This window comes from Melospiza melodia, chromosome 25 (assembly GCF_035770615.1).
Source record: "Melospiza melodia melodia isolate bMelMel2 chromosome 25, bMelMel2.pri, whole genome shotgun sequence".
NCBI classification, from domain to species: domain Eukaryota; kingdom Metazoa; phylum Chordata; class Aves; order Passeriformes; family Passerellidae; genus Melospiza; species Melospiza melodia.
In genome coordinates this window covers 8,751,574-8,764,338 of record NC_086218.1, presented here as the reverse complement: position 1 = coordinate 8,764,338, position 12,765 = coordinate 8,751,574, and the positions used below count along the sequence as shown (strand labels likewise).

The 12,765-nt window shown below is 51.5% G+C and overlaps 1 protein-coding gene across 11 annotated transcripts in view; it reads right to left on the bottom strand.

Annotated features, from left to right (window-relative positions):
* MEF2D (myocyte enhancer factor 2D) overlaps positions 1 to 12,765 on the bottom strand; it is a 109,618-nt gene that overhangs the window by 25,973 nt on the left and 70,880 nt on the right. For 9 of the 11 annotated variants that reach the window (XM_063176220.1, XM_063176209.1, XM_063176210.1 and 6 more), the window contains 2 exons: positions 8,386 to 8,523; positions 3,853 to 4,063 (listed from right to left, as the gene is read on the bottom strand). In XM_063176220.1, the coding sequence (XP_063032290.1) occupies positions 3,853 to 4,063; positions 8,386 to 8,523 (349 nt within the window). Of the gene's footprint in view, positions 1 to 3,852; positions 4,064 to 8,131; positions 8,267 to 8,385; positions 8,524 to 12,765 lie in introns of all 11 variants that reach the window. The other 2 variants (XM_063176218.1, XM_063176221.1) reach the window with 1 other exon arrangement.

Here is a 12,765-nt window from a genome sequence, read left to right as displayed (position 1 = left end):
CCAAAGTGCCACAGAAGGGACCCCAGCAGGGTTTTGTGGCTGTGCCCTGCTGTGAGACAACACCAGCACCCCAAGCACTGTGCCCATGGTGCCATGGAGGGCTCAGCTCCTTGGGTGAGTGATGCCAACCCAGCCCCAGCCCTGTACACCCCTCCTTGGCTGCCCTTCTCCCACAGCATCCCTGAGCCAGCAGCACTGGAGGGCACCCAGTGCCCTCCCCGTGCATGTGCTCTGGAAACAACACAACCAGCTAAAAGAAAATTTAGGGAAAAAAAAAGGAATTTTTCTAACATGCAAGGCCCTGGCTCCTATAAACAGGATTTCTTCTGCATCCCAGGCACCCCCCTGAAGGATGGGGATGCAAAGCCAGAGCTCCCGTGCCTCCCATGTGCAACAGAAGGGAATCCACCAAGATTCTGTGGCTGTGCCCTGCTGTGGCACCCCAAGCACTGTGCCCATGATGCCACAGAGGGCTCAGCCCCTTGGGTGAGTGATGCCAACCCAGCCCCAGCCCTGTACACCCCTCCTTGGCTGCCCTTCTCCCACAGCATCCCCGAGCCAGCAGCACCAGGCACTGTCATGGCACCCACCCAGCCCTCCCCGTGCATGTGCTCTGGAAACAACACAACCAGCTAAAAAAACATTTAGGGGGAAAAAAAAAGGATTTTTTCTAACATGCAAGGCCCTGGCTCCTATAAACAGGATTTCTTCCGTGTCCCAGGCAGGCAGTGAATGAGACACAGATGGCCAGACTTGGAACACCTCTGAGCTCACAACCACAAAATGATCCCCCTGAAAGGAGCAGGGAGAGAGCTGGAAACAGTGAGCCCCCAGAGGGGTCTGCTCCACCAGGAAGCCTCTGCTGCTCTCAGCTGAGGGGCCTCAGAGAGGGCAGGAGATCCCTGCAGCCTCAGCCATGGCTGCCTGTGCCTGAGGAGGGCTCTGCCACCCTGCCTGCTGTGAAATGCTGCTCTCTGGGATCAGTCCTGGAGCAGAATGATCCCTCTCTGCTCTCTGGGATCACTCCTGGAGAAGAATGTCCCCTCTCTGCTCTCTGGGACCAGTCCTGGAGCAGAATGTCCCCTCTCTGCTCTCTGGGATCACTCCTGGAGCAGAATGAATCCTCTCTGCTCTCTGGGACCAGTCCTGGAGCAGAATGATCCCTCTCTGCTCTCTGGGATCACTCCTGGAGAAGAATGTCCCCTCTCTGCTCTCTGGGACCAGTCCTGGAGCAGAATGTCCCCTCTCTGCTCTCTGGGATCAGTCCTGGAGCAGAATGTCCCCTCTCTGCTCTCTGGGACCAGTCCTGGAGCAGAATGTCCCCTCTCTGCTCTCTGGGATCAGTCCTGGAGCAGAATGTCCCCTCTCTGCTCTCTGGGACCAGTCCTGGAGCAGAATGTCCCCTCTCTGCTCTCTGGAACCAGTCCTGGAGCAGAATGATCCCTCTCTGCTCTCTGGGATCAGTCCTGGAGCAGAATGAATCCTCTCTGCTCTCTGGGATCAGTCCTGGAGCAGAATGTCCCCTCTCTGCTCTCTGGGACCAGTCCTGGAGCAGAATGTCCCCTCTCTGCTCTCTGGGATCACTCCTGGAGCAGAATGAATCCTCTCTGCTCTCTGGGATCAGTCCTGGAGCAGAATTTCCCCTCTCTGCTCTCTGGGATCACTCCTGGAGCAGAATTTCCCCTCTCTGCTCTCTGGGATCACTCCTGGAGCAGAATGTCCCCTCTCTGCTCTCTGGGATCAGTCCTGGAGCAGAATGTCCCCTCTCTGCTCTCTGGGACCAGTCCTGGAGCAGAATGATCCCTCTCTGCTCTCTGGGATCAGTCCTGGAGCAGAATGTCCCCTCTCTGCTCTCTGGGATCACTCCTGGAGCAGAATTTCCCCTCTCTGCTCTCTGGGATCAGTCCTGGAGCAGAATGTCCCCTCTCTGCTCTCTGGGATCACTCCTGGAGCAGAATGAATCCTCTCTGCTCTCTGGGACCAGTCCTGGAGCAGAATGATCCCTCTCTGCTCTCTGGGATCAGTCCTGGAGCAGAATGTCCCCTCTCTGCTCTCTGGGATCACTCCTGGAGCAGAATGAATCCTCTCTGCTCTCTGGGACCAGTCCTGGAGCAGAATTTCCCCTCTCCTGCAGCTCTGGGGTCTCATCCTGACACCTGAGTGCTGTGAGGCACCTTGGAGACTGTGGTGAGAGCAGTGAGCAAACAAGCTCTCTCTGCACCACGGTTCCTGCTGCATCCCATTCCTCCTGCTCACCCTGATCCAGCACAAACCTTCTGGAAGCATCTCCCAGCCTTGTCTCCCAACCCATCCTCTTTGCAAAGCTCCCCAGAGCTCTGAAAGCTCCAGGGGCCATAGCTGAGGACCCAATGTCCAGGTGGTCACTGGCACCAGCTCTGCCATTTGCAGCCCGGGTGACTTTTACAGTGACATCCAAAATAGCAGCAATATTATTTATGATCATAAAAGAGAGCCAGGCTGTGGTCACACATTGTCCTTGTCCCCTCTGCCACTGCAGGGTGACAACTGCTCTGCCCCAGCCTGTCCTGTGCCACCCATGGGCTGTCCCTGCTGGAAATGACTGCTCCTCAGATCTGTCAGCACAGCCACATGAGTAATCACCCACAGCCAACTGCAGGCAGCACAGCCCAACTCAGAACAGCCCTTTTTAGGCAGCCAGACCCATGTCACCAGAGTGCCACCAACGAGCTGGGTGCCAGCAGCCACCCCCGAGCCTGGGCATGGTGCCAGGTGAGTCATCCTGCACTGCCCAAGCCAACCCAGATCCTGCAGGGATCCAACCCAGAGCCTGCAGGGATCCAGCTCTCAAAGAGCCCTAGGTAAGGTGGGGAGGCTGCCCTCAGTTTGGGGCACAAACAGGGCATCCATGGCTGGCAGAAGCACACACTGAGGTGCAGCAACACTTGCAGGGTGCTTCTGCCACCCACAGGTGCTGCAATGTGGACCCTGGGCAGGGCATGGAAGCAGCAGGGGTGTCCCCCTCCCTCAGGGGTGCCCCAGACTGGGTGCTGCAAGCCCAGCAGGCAGGAAGGATGAGGAGGTGAGTGGAACAGGAAAACTTTATAAATATGATTGTCTGGCAAAAGATTTTGAGAATATAGAAACTATAAGTGAGATTGAAATGAAGGCAAGCTTTGAGATCCCTCAGTTACTGAACACCTGGAAAACAATGGTGTGCTCACTGAAGGTGATCCCCTATTGATGGAACAACACCCTCTGCTTGCAGACAGCTCCAAGGCTCAGAGCAGACCCTACAGCTTGGCAGAAGGGGCCCAAAGAGGAGTTTTTAGGCTTTAAAATGTAACACAGTGTGGGAATGTAATGATTCTTACAGGCTGTATGTAAATGCTATAGGATTTGTATATTGTACTAGACTGGTTAGTGAGAATTACAATATTCAACACAGAAGAAGATTTATTCTATTGTAACGGGAACCTCACCCTCTTACCCCTTTTACTCTCTTACCCCTTTTGCTCTCTTACACTTTTACTCTCTCACCCTCTCACCCTCTCTCCCCCTCTCTTCTCTCGGGCCTGCTCTGAGCTGTGGCTGCAGCTCCCAGCAGGGCCCTGCACCCAGGCCCTGTGCAATAAACCCCAAATCCCAAAAGGCCCCTGCACCCAGGCCCTTTGCAATAAACCCCAAATCCCAAAAGGCCCCTGCACCCAGGCCCTTTGCAATAAACCCCAAATCCCAGCAGGGCCCTGCACCCAGGCCCTTTGCAATAAACCCCAAATTCCAGACCTGGCCTCAGAGATCTCTCATCTCCATCCATCCCAACCATCCAACCCCCGACACTCCCACAGCTGAGGGGCTCACAGCATGGCTCACCTGCACTGGCTGGCCTCTGTGGCAGCCCTGGGGACACGGTGTTCCTCTGCAAGGCTGGCTGCTGTGGGGACAGGAGCCGGGGGTCTGTCAGCGAGGAGGTCACCAGGGACTGGGTGACCAGAGAGCTGCCAGGGTTGCTGAACTGCAGCGAGTTCTGGTTGGTCACTGGCACCGTCACGGGCATGGCGAAGTTCGGAGCGGGCACTGTGGACTGAACAGAGAGCAGGGGGTAAAGGGGAGCCGGGTTCCTGCAGGCTAAGGGGGACAGGCAGGCTCCTCAAACCTGCACTGCTGTGCTTGAACCCACACTGGCACCTTGCAGGGGATGCACCAGAGCCCATTCCTCACCAGAAGAGTTCCTGCAGCACAGCACAGCTGCTGGCCAAAGGGGGACAGTCAGGCTCCTCAAACCTGCAGTGCTGTGCTCAAACCCACTCTGGCACCTTGCAGGGGATGCACCAGAGCCCAGTTTCCCACCAGGAAGCACAGCACAGCTGCTGGCCAAGGGGGAGAGTCAGGGTCCTCAAATGTGCAGTGCTGACCTACAATGCTGCGCTTGAACCCACTCTGGCACTTTATGGGGATGCCGCAGAGCCCACTCCCCACCAGGGAACACCAGGAAGAGTTCCTGCAGCACAGGAAGTTGGCCAAAGGGGGACAGGCAGGCTCCTCAAACCTGCAGTGCTGTGCTCAAACCCACACTGGCACTTTGGGGGGATGCCCCAGAGCCCAGTTCCCCACCAGGGAACACCAGGAAGAGCAATGGGCCATGCGCCTGGACATACCCAAACAGCTGTTGTGGCCTCTTTTTCAGGCTGTATTTATTTACCCTCTGTGTGTTCAGGACAGGCTGGGAGCAGCCCAGAGCATGGTGGTGGGCACCAGCCTGGTGGCCTGCCCCCACCAGCACTGACAGCAGCCCAGCTTGGCACTACCCTTCACCCCAAGCAGGATTCTATTCTCTGTCCCTCAGCCAGCAGGAAGCCAGCAGTGGATCCCCATTCTGGTGGCCAAGCACTTGGTAAAGACTCATTTTGCTCCAGGGAGCCCCCTGGGTCACACTGAGATCCATCCTGTCCCCTCTGGGAGCTGCTGGGAAGGAGGAGCTGACCTCAGGAATGCAGGAGCATCACTAAAGCCCTATCCTTGGCTGCAGGTTGAGGAGCAGCTTCACCTACCAGCGTCCCGTGGGAGCCAGAGCCGCTGTGATTATCCCAGCCGTTTGTCTTATGTCACTGATTTGCTCTTCCTTAACAGGAGCTGGCACCTGCTTAGAGGCTTTAGCACGGGCTTTGCTTAAGTCCCATTTTAATTTGCTCTGGGATGGAGAGGGAGAGTAGCCCAGCACTGAATGGGACCACCACAAAGCCAGAGTGGAACCCCAGTGAGGGAAGAGGGACTTGCGGCCCCTTCTCCTCCAAAAATCTGCTCCTCTATAGCTCCTGCTCCTTAGGTGAGAGAGGGGGATGGCAGGAAGGAGTAGGACAGTGCTCACCCACGCCTGCCTGGCAGGAACTGTCCCCACCTGCCTCCCAAGGGCATCCTGTCCTTCAGAGATATCCCGAGGCTGCAGCCAAGCCGTGAGGGCAGCGGCTCCGAGCCTGCGCCCTCAGCAACTCCTACAGCACCAGGGAGAGCTGGAACACGGAGCCCTCCCTCTGCTCATCCTGCACGGCAGCAGAATCACGGGAAGAGGAGGAGGAGGAGGAGGAGGAAGGTTTCTTGGGCGTTGCACGAACACTGGAGCGGCGTTGTGTAATAAATCACTGCCAACGCGGCCGTGTGCCTTCAGAGCTCCCAGCGAGGGAGAGGAAGAGCTGGAGCTCCTCCACACCACACCATGAGCAGTGCCATGGTGGGGCTGTGAGGGAGAGGAAGAGCTGCAGCTCCTCCACACCATGAGCAGTGCCATGGTGGAGCTGTGAGGGAGAGGAACAGCTGGAGCTCCTCCACACCACACCATGAGCAGTGCCATGGTGGAACTGTGAGGGAGAGAAAGAGCTGGAGCTCCTCCACACCACACCATGAGCAGTGCCATGGTGGAGCTGTGAGGGAGAGAAAGAGCTGCAGCTCCTCCACACCATGAGCAGTGCCATGGTGGGGCTGTGAGGGAGAGGAAGAGCTGCAGCTCCTCCACACCACACCATGAGCAGTGCCATGGTGGAACTGTGAGGGAGAGGAAGAGCTGGAGCTCCTCCACACCACACCATGAGCAGTGCCATGGTGGGGCTGTGAGGGAGAGGAACAGCTGGAGCTCCTCCACACCACACCATGAGCAGTGCCATGGTGGAGCTGTGAGGGAGAGGAACAGCTGGAGCTCCTCCACACCACACCATGAGCAGTGCCATGGTGGGGCTGTGAGGGAGAGGAAGAGCTGCAGCTCCTCCACACCACACCATGAGCAGTGCCATGGTGGAACTGTGAGGGAGAGGAAGAGCTGGAGCTCCTCCACACCACACCATGAGCAGTGCCATGGTGGAGCTGTGAGGGAGAGGAACAGCTGGAGCTCCTCCACACCACACCATGAGCAGTGCCATGGTGGGGCTGTGAGCTGATACAGCAGCCCAGGAGCTGAGCTCTGCCTTAATGCACCTGCAGACAGGTGTGAGGCTGGCACTGCCCCGGCACAATGGCAGCTTGCACATGGCTCCAAAGTCTGGCGGAGAAGATGCACAAATCAGCCAAAATCCACCATTTCTGCTCTTGTTAGAAGGGAGGGCAAACACCAGAGGCAGAAGCCCCACGGGGCCCTTCGTTAGCAGACACAGCTGTCGTTAGGCTGCCCCTCTGGGTTAGTTCTGCTCACACACAAAACCAACCCAGCGTTAAAATGGAAAAGCGTCTCCTTCAACCACACACTCCACCTGCACTGCCCGGCCCCTTGCTGCCAGGGAGGTTTAGTGGGGGAGCCAGATGCTGTGCCCTGATGAGGAGCCACCCAGCACTTGAATGCCACCTGCTGAAAGGACCTCTGGGCACAGATTGTCCCTCTGGATTGGCACGTCTGGATGATGGGAGCCTGCTCAGGGCCCTCCCTTTGCAGCAGACACGTTGTGAGGCTGAGCAGCCCCTGCTCATAAGGGTGTTCTGCACTAAGGACACAGCTCAGGTGGCTTTTCAGCTTATTTTCCACCATGGCAGGTGCTGGGGGGCTGCAGGTCCTGCTGGGGCTCTACTCCCACCCCACACACCCTGGTAGGGTGGGAATCTGCACTCCCCTAGAGAAACCAGGGAGGCTGAGGTAGATCCATGTCCTGACAGAGCTAATCCTGCCCTGAACCCCTCTCCTCCAGAGCTGCAAGAGATCATCACCACCTGCACTTCCCTCCACCTCCTCAGCCCTCCCAGGTCTCAGGGCAGCCTCCCCACCTCCTCCACCCTGGGATCTAGGGGATCAAAATGCAGATTTTGGGATCCTTATCCAAATGCAGATTTTGGGATCCTTGCGAGGCTCGTGGGGCAACACAGCGCTGAGTCATCAAAAAGAAATCCCAAAACCTGAAGATTTCACAAGGCCCAGCTCTCAACAAAAGCCAGAATTTTAACTTGTGGGGGCTTGCAAAGCACAGAAGGGCAGATTATTTTGGGTGGGGCTGTGTGTGTGTCACTTTTGCTGTGCTGCATCCAGGCCTGGACAGGAGCCTCCCCCCTGCTCCCACAGCATTAATTACTGCTGCAGCAACTCGGGGCTAATCCCCTGAAGAGCCCTTGCCTGCATCAATAGTCTCTGCTCCCGTGAACTAACAACTAATTTGAAACGTGTCCCCCTCCTCCTCCTCCTCCTCCCGTCTCCTGACACAAATCCCTTTCAGCACTGTCCTGATGCCACCCCAGTGCCAGTGACAGCTCTGGGATCACAGGCTAAAACCTCCCTGGATTGCTGCCACAGCCACCAGCTGCCCTGAGGGCTCGGTGGATTTGGGGGGAATTAATGTGGAATAGCCCAAGCTGAGCTTTGCAGGGATGTGAGAGGTCGGCACTTGCTACCAGCTCACATGAACAGACAAAAATCTGATTTTTTTTGAGGAAAAGAGGGTGAAAAAGGAGATCCTGACCCAGCAGAGGTGATGAGACAAGCTGAACTGCCTGGCTAGAACCAAGGAGGGTCAGGAATGATTCTCCCAAGGAAAGGCACTCGAGAGCCAGGTGCATTCAGGGCTGCAGGGGCTGCTGGCATCGGCTCCAAAGCAAAGCCATGCAAAATCCAAAATCCACCCCCCCATCACCTGGAGGCACCGGGGAGGGGACCAGGGGGTGCTGCAGGCCACCAGCTACTCACTGCGAGCCGGTAACTCTGCATCATTTTATCAAACTCCTCATCAATCTTTTTATATTTCTCCTCCGTCTGCGGGGTCAGAGCAAACACTTCGTCCCCCTCGGGGCTCTCGCACTCCCTGTGCTTCTTGTTCAGCGCCTGTTACGTGTGGGGGACACGGGGGGAGCAGGGACAGGGCGAGGGGAGGTCGAACAGAAGAGAAACAAAACAGAAAAGAACATATAATGAAGGATTTCCAGCCACGGGCAGGTACTTACACCGTATCTCTTGAACAGGATATCCAGATCCTCGCTGCCTTTGCGGTATTTATCCTCCATCAAGGGGCTCTGGTCTATGGAGTCGTCGCCGTCGGGCTCTGGGCTGTCACAGCCGTTAAAACCTTTCTTTCTTAACGTCTGAAAACACAACCGGAACAGTCTGAGATGGGGAACAGGGGCAGCTCCCTGTGGAAACCCAGGGCACCACTGGGAATGTTCCTCTGTCTGCTCTGGGGTGCCCTGACCCCCAGGGAGCTCTGGCTGTGACCCTCATCCATGGAGAAAGTTTCCTGACATATTCCTGTGGTATATTTCCAGAATATACCACAAACCACTCAAGTGTGAAATAGATTATAGAGAGCAGTGTAGGTGCATCATTCGGTGAGAAATGGAGGGTTTTGGGGTTTTTAGTATGCAAGATGGAGGTTTTTGGGGTTTTTAGTATGCTCTGGTCTATGGAGTCGTCGCCGTCGGGCTCTGGGCTGTCACAGCCATTAAAACCTTTCTTTCCTAACGTCTGAAAACACAACCGGAACAGTCTGAGATGGGGAACAGGGGCAGCTCCCTGTGGAAACCCAGGGCACCACTGGGAATGTTCCTCTGTCTGCTCTGGGGTGCCCTGACCCCCAGGGAGCTCTGACTGTGACCCTCATCCATGGAGAAAGTTTCCTGAAATATTCCTGTGGTATATTTCCAGAATATACCACAACAAACTCAAGTGTGAAATAGATTATAGAGAGCAGTGTAGGTGCATCACTTGGTGAGAAAATGAGGGTTTTGGGGTTTTTAGTATGGAAGATGGAAGTTTTTGGGGTTTTTAGTATGCTCTGGTCTATGGAGTCGTTGCCATCGGGCTCTGGGCTGTCACAGCCCTTAAAACCTTTCTTTCTTAACGTCTGAAAACACAACCGGAACAGTCTGAGATGGGGAACAGGGGCAGCTCCCTGTGGAAACCTGTTCCTCTGTCTGCTCTGGGGTGCCCTGACCCCCAGGGAGCTCTGGCTGTGACCCTCATCCATGGAGAAAGTTTCCTGAAATATTCCTGTGGTATATTTCCAGAATATACCACAATCCACTCAAGTGTGAAACAGATTATAGAGAGTAGTGTGGGTGCATCACTTGGTGAGAAATTGAGGTTTTGGGGTTTTTAGTATGTACAGGGTGTCATCCTGGGTTTCTTCTTCCTTCTTCTTCATGGGTTTGGGTGGCATTTTGTAATTGGGCAGAAAAGTCCCCATTGGGATCAGTTATTGGGTTAAAAGGGAAAATAATCCAGGTGTCAGCTCTTAATTGGATAGTTTAGTCTTAAAACTCCTTGTAACAAAAGATTATTGGCCATTTTGTGCCTTCTAATGAAAAGCTGCCCAACTCATGGTTGTGAGGCTGTTTTACTGATAACAATAAACACCTGAGTGTTTATTTAAACACAAACTACCATCTCAAGTGCCTTCAACCCAGACACAGAGAAACCAACAACTGATACCAGGTACCCCAAGAACCTCCCCTGGACCAGGACTTGCCCCTGTACAAATCAACAGCATCACCCCAAGATACTGCTGACCTCAATGTGTTTAAAAAATCAGGATACAGCCCCTGGGTTTGATGCCAGGGCGTCTCTAATTTAGGAATTACAACATGGGGAGCAACAGAGAGAAACTTCCTTGTTTGCAAAGGTTCTGTTTATACCAGGACTGAATTTGCCCTGCATGAACTCAGGTTCCCCCAAGAACATCCCCTGGACCAGGATTTGCCCCTGTACAAATCAACAGCATCACCCCAAGATGTTGCTGAGCTCAGTGGGGTTAAAAAATCAGGATACAGCCCCTGGGTTTGATGCCAGGATATCTCTAATTTAGGAATTACAGCATGGGGAGCAACAGAAAGAAAATTCCTTGTTTTGTATACCAGGACTGAATTTGGTCCTGCATGAACTCAGGACCCCCAAGAACCTCCCCTGGCCTGCATGGACCAGGACTGGCTCCTATACAAATCAACAACATCACCCCAAGACATCAGTGACCTCCATGGGGTTAAAAAGTCAGGATACAACCCCTGAGACTTGATGCCAGGGTGTCTCTAATTTAGGAATTACAGCATGGGGAGCAGCAGAGAGCAACTTCCTTGTTTTCAAAGGTTCTGTTTATACCAGGACTGAATTTGGCCCTGCATGAACTCAGGCATCTTTGTCGCCTTCAGGTGCCACAACATCACAAAGGAGAACAATAACCTTCATGCTCTTTGCTGTCATGCAAAACTTAGGGAAAACCTGCTTGCAAACAGCTAAATAGGAAAATAAACCCTGAAATTACAGGCAAATTGTCCAATCTGACAGAATTTCCTGACAAAAGCAGACGAGTGGCATTTGCCAAACGCAAAGGTGCCACCGGAAGGGCATCACAGGACAGGGCAGGTGGCACAGTGACAGCTGGGGGTGGCACAGGGGGTGATGGTGACAGCACCGGGCAGCAAACCCCACGCCAAGGCTGGGCTCACACACAGGAAAGGTTTGGGCACTGCTGCATCGAGGCAATGAGGTGAGACAGGAGGAGCCCAGTGAGCACAGCGCATTGGGACACCCCAAAGTCCCTCTCTCATCTTCAGCAGCACACTGAGATCCACTTTGAATCCTTCTATTTTCAACACACCAAAAGCAATTAAGGCATTATGATGGAGCCAGCACTTGCCAACTCTTTTTTCTTTTTTTGCAGGAGTCAAAGATACAGAATTTCCTGGAAGTCTTCATCCCTTTTCATGCCAAATTCAGCAGGGAAAAAGAAAAAAAAAAAAAAGCCTTGACAATTCTCTGCCTTCCTAAACAGCAACAAACATCTCAGTTCTGAGGCCAAAGCTTATTTGGGAGTGGCTCTTCAATTACCTGAGAGCTCCAGGAAAGGAAACACAGGGCCTCTGGGGGAAATAAAACTGCAGTGAATAAATCCCACATGGGTTGGGAACACTGCTGGCAGGATCTGCTCAGCACCACAGGTTGGGCTCCGTGGATCCTTTTGCAAGCAATGGGCACCACGCCCAGCCCAGCCTGTTCTGCATCCAGCTGAAGCTTTTCACAATATTTCCCATTAAAATTGCTCCTTCCTGGGCCTTCCCAGCACCACTTTCACCCTCATTTCTGCATTCACAGAGGGGAAATGTTCTTGTTCACATATAGAAAAACTCCACTCACTCCTGACCATGGTGGTGTCTGGTGTCACCAGTAATTCCTGACACTTAATAATTATTAACTAATTACCTAATAATAATGATTATAAATAATTCTTATAGCTAACATTAATATTATACATAATATATTATATTGTATTGTATTATATTGTATTGTAATATATTATATTATATTGTATTGTAATATATTGTATTGTATTGTATTATATTGTATTGTATTGTATTGTAATATATTATATTATATTGTATTGTAATATATTGTATTATATTATATTATTTATATTATATTATATTATATTATATTATATTATATTATATTATATTATATTATATTATATTATATTATATTATATTATATTATATTATATTATATTATATTATATTATATTATATTATATTATATTATATTATATTATATCACATTATATTATATCACATTATATTACATCACATTATATTATATCACATTATATTACATCACATTATATTACGTTATATTATTATATTGTATAATACTATATTGTATTACATTATATTACCTTATATTACGTTATATTATATCAATATATTATATTATATTAATAACTTAGTAATTCCTGGTGTCCCTAATTCCTGTCTGTAGAACAAGGCAATGGGAATCAGTCACTGCCATGATCAGGAGATTCCCAGGCCTTTTTCTGCCGTTTCCTCAGGACTTTTCCCTATTAATTTTCTATTTTTGTACGTGTCCTTGTTTGTTCTGAGAATGGCCCAAAAGAGGAAGAGGTGCTGCTGCTGGGGAAGGAACAGCTTTGCCTTTTTTTTGTTTGAAACTGCTTTTTGTGGATTTTTTTTTTTCCAAAACCTTTTGTTTCGCCGACGCAGCCGAAAGACGGAAAGTTGAGCTTTTCTCAAAAAAAAAAAAAAAAGTTTTTTTTTCTTTTTCTCTTTCAGAGGCAAAATGGAAAAAAGTTGTTCCATCAATGGAGCTGGGTTTCCTTCAGGCACTGCAGAAACTCTCTGGTGTCTAACACAGGGACAGGAGCTGGAGCTCTCATTTCTGCTCTCCCATCCCTGCCTGGGGATTGGGAAGGTAATCCCTCCAAAAAAATCAAAATCAAATCAAAATCAAAAAAATAAAAATTAAAAAAAAAAATTTAAAATCAAATCAAAATTTTACAAAATCAAAATTCAAAAAATCAAATCAAAATCAAAATCAAAAAA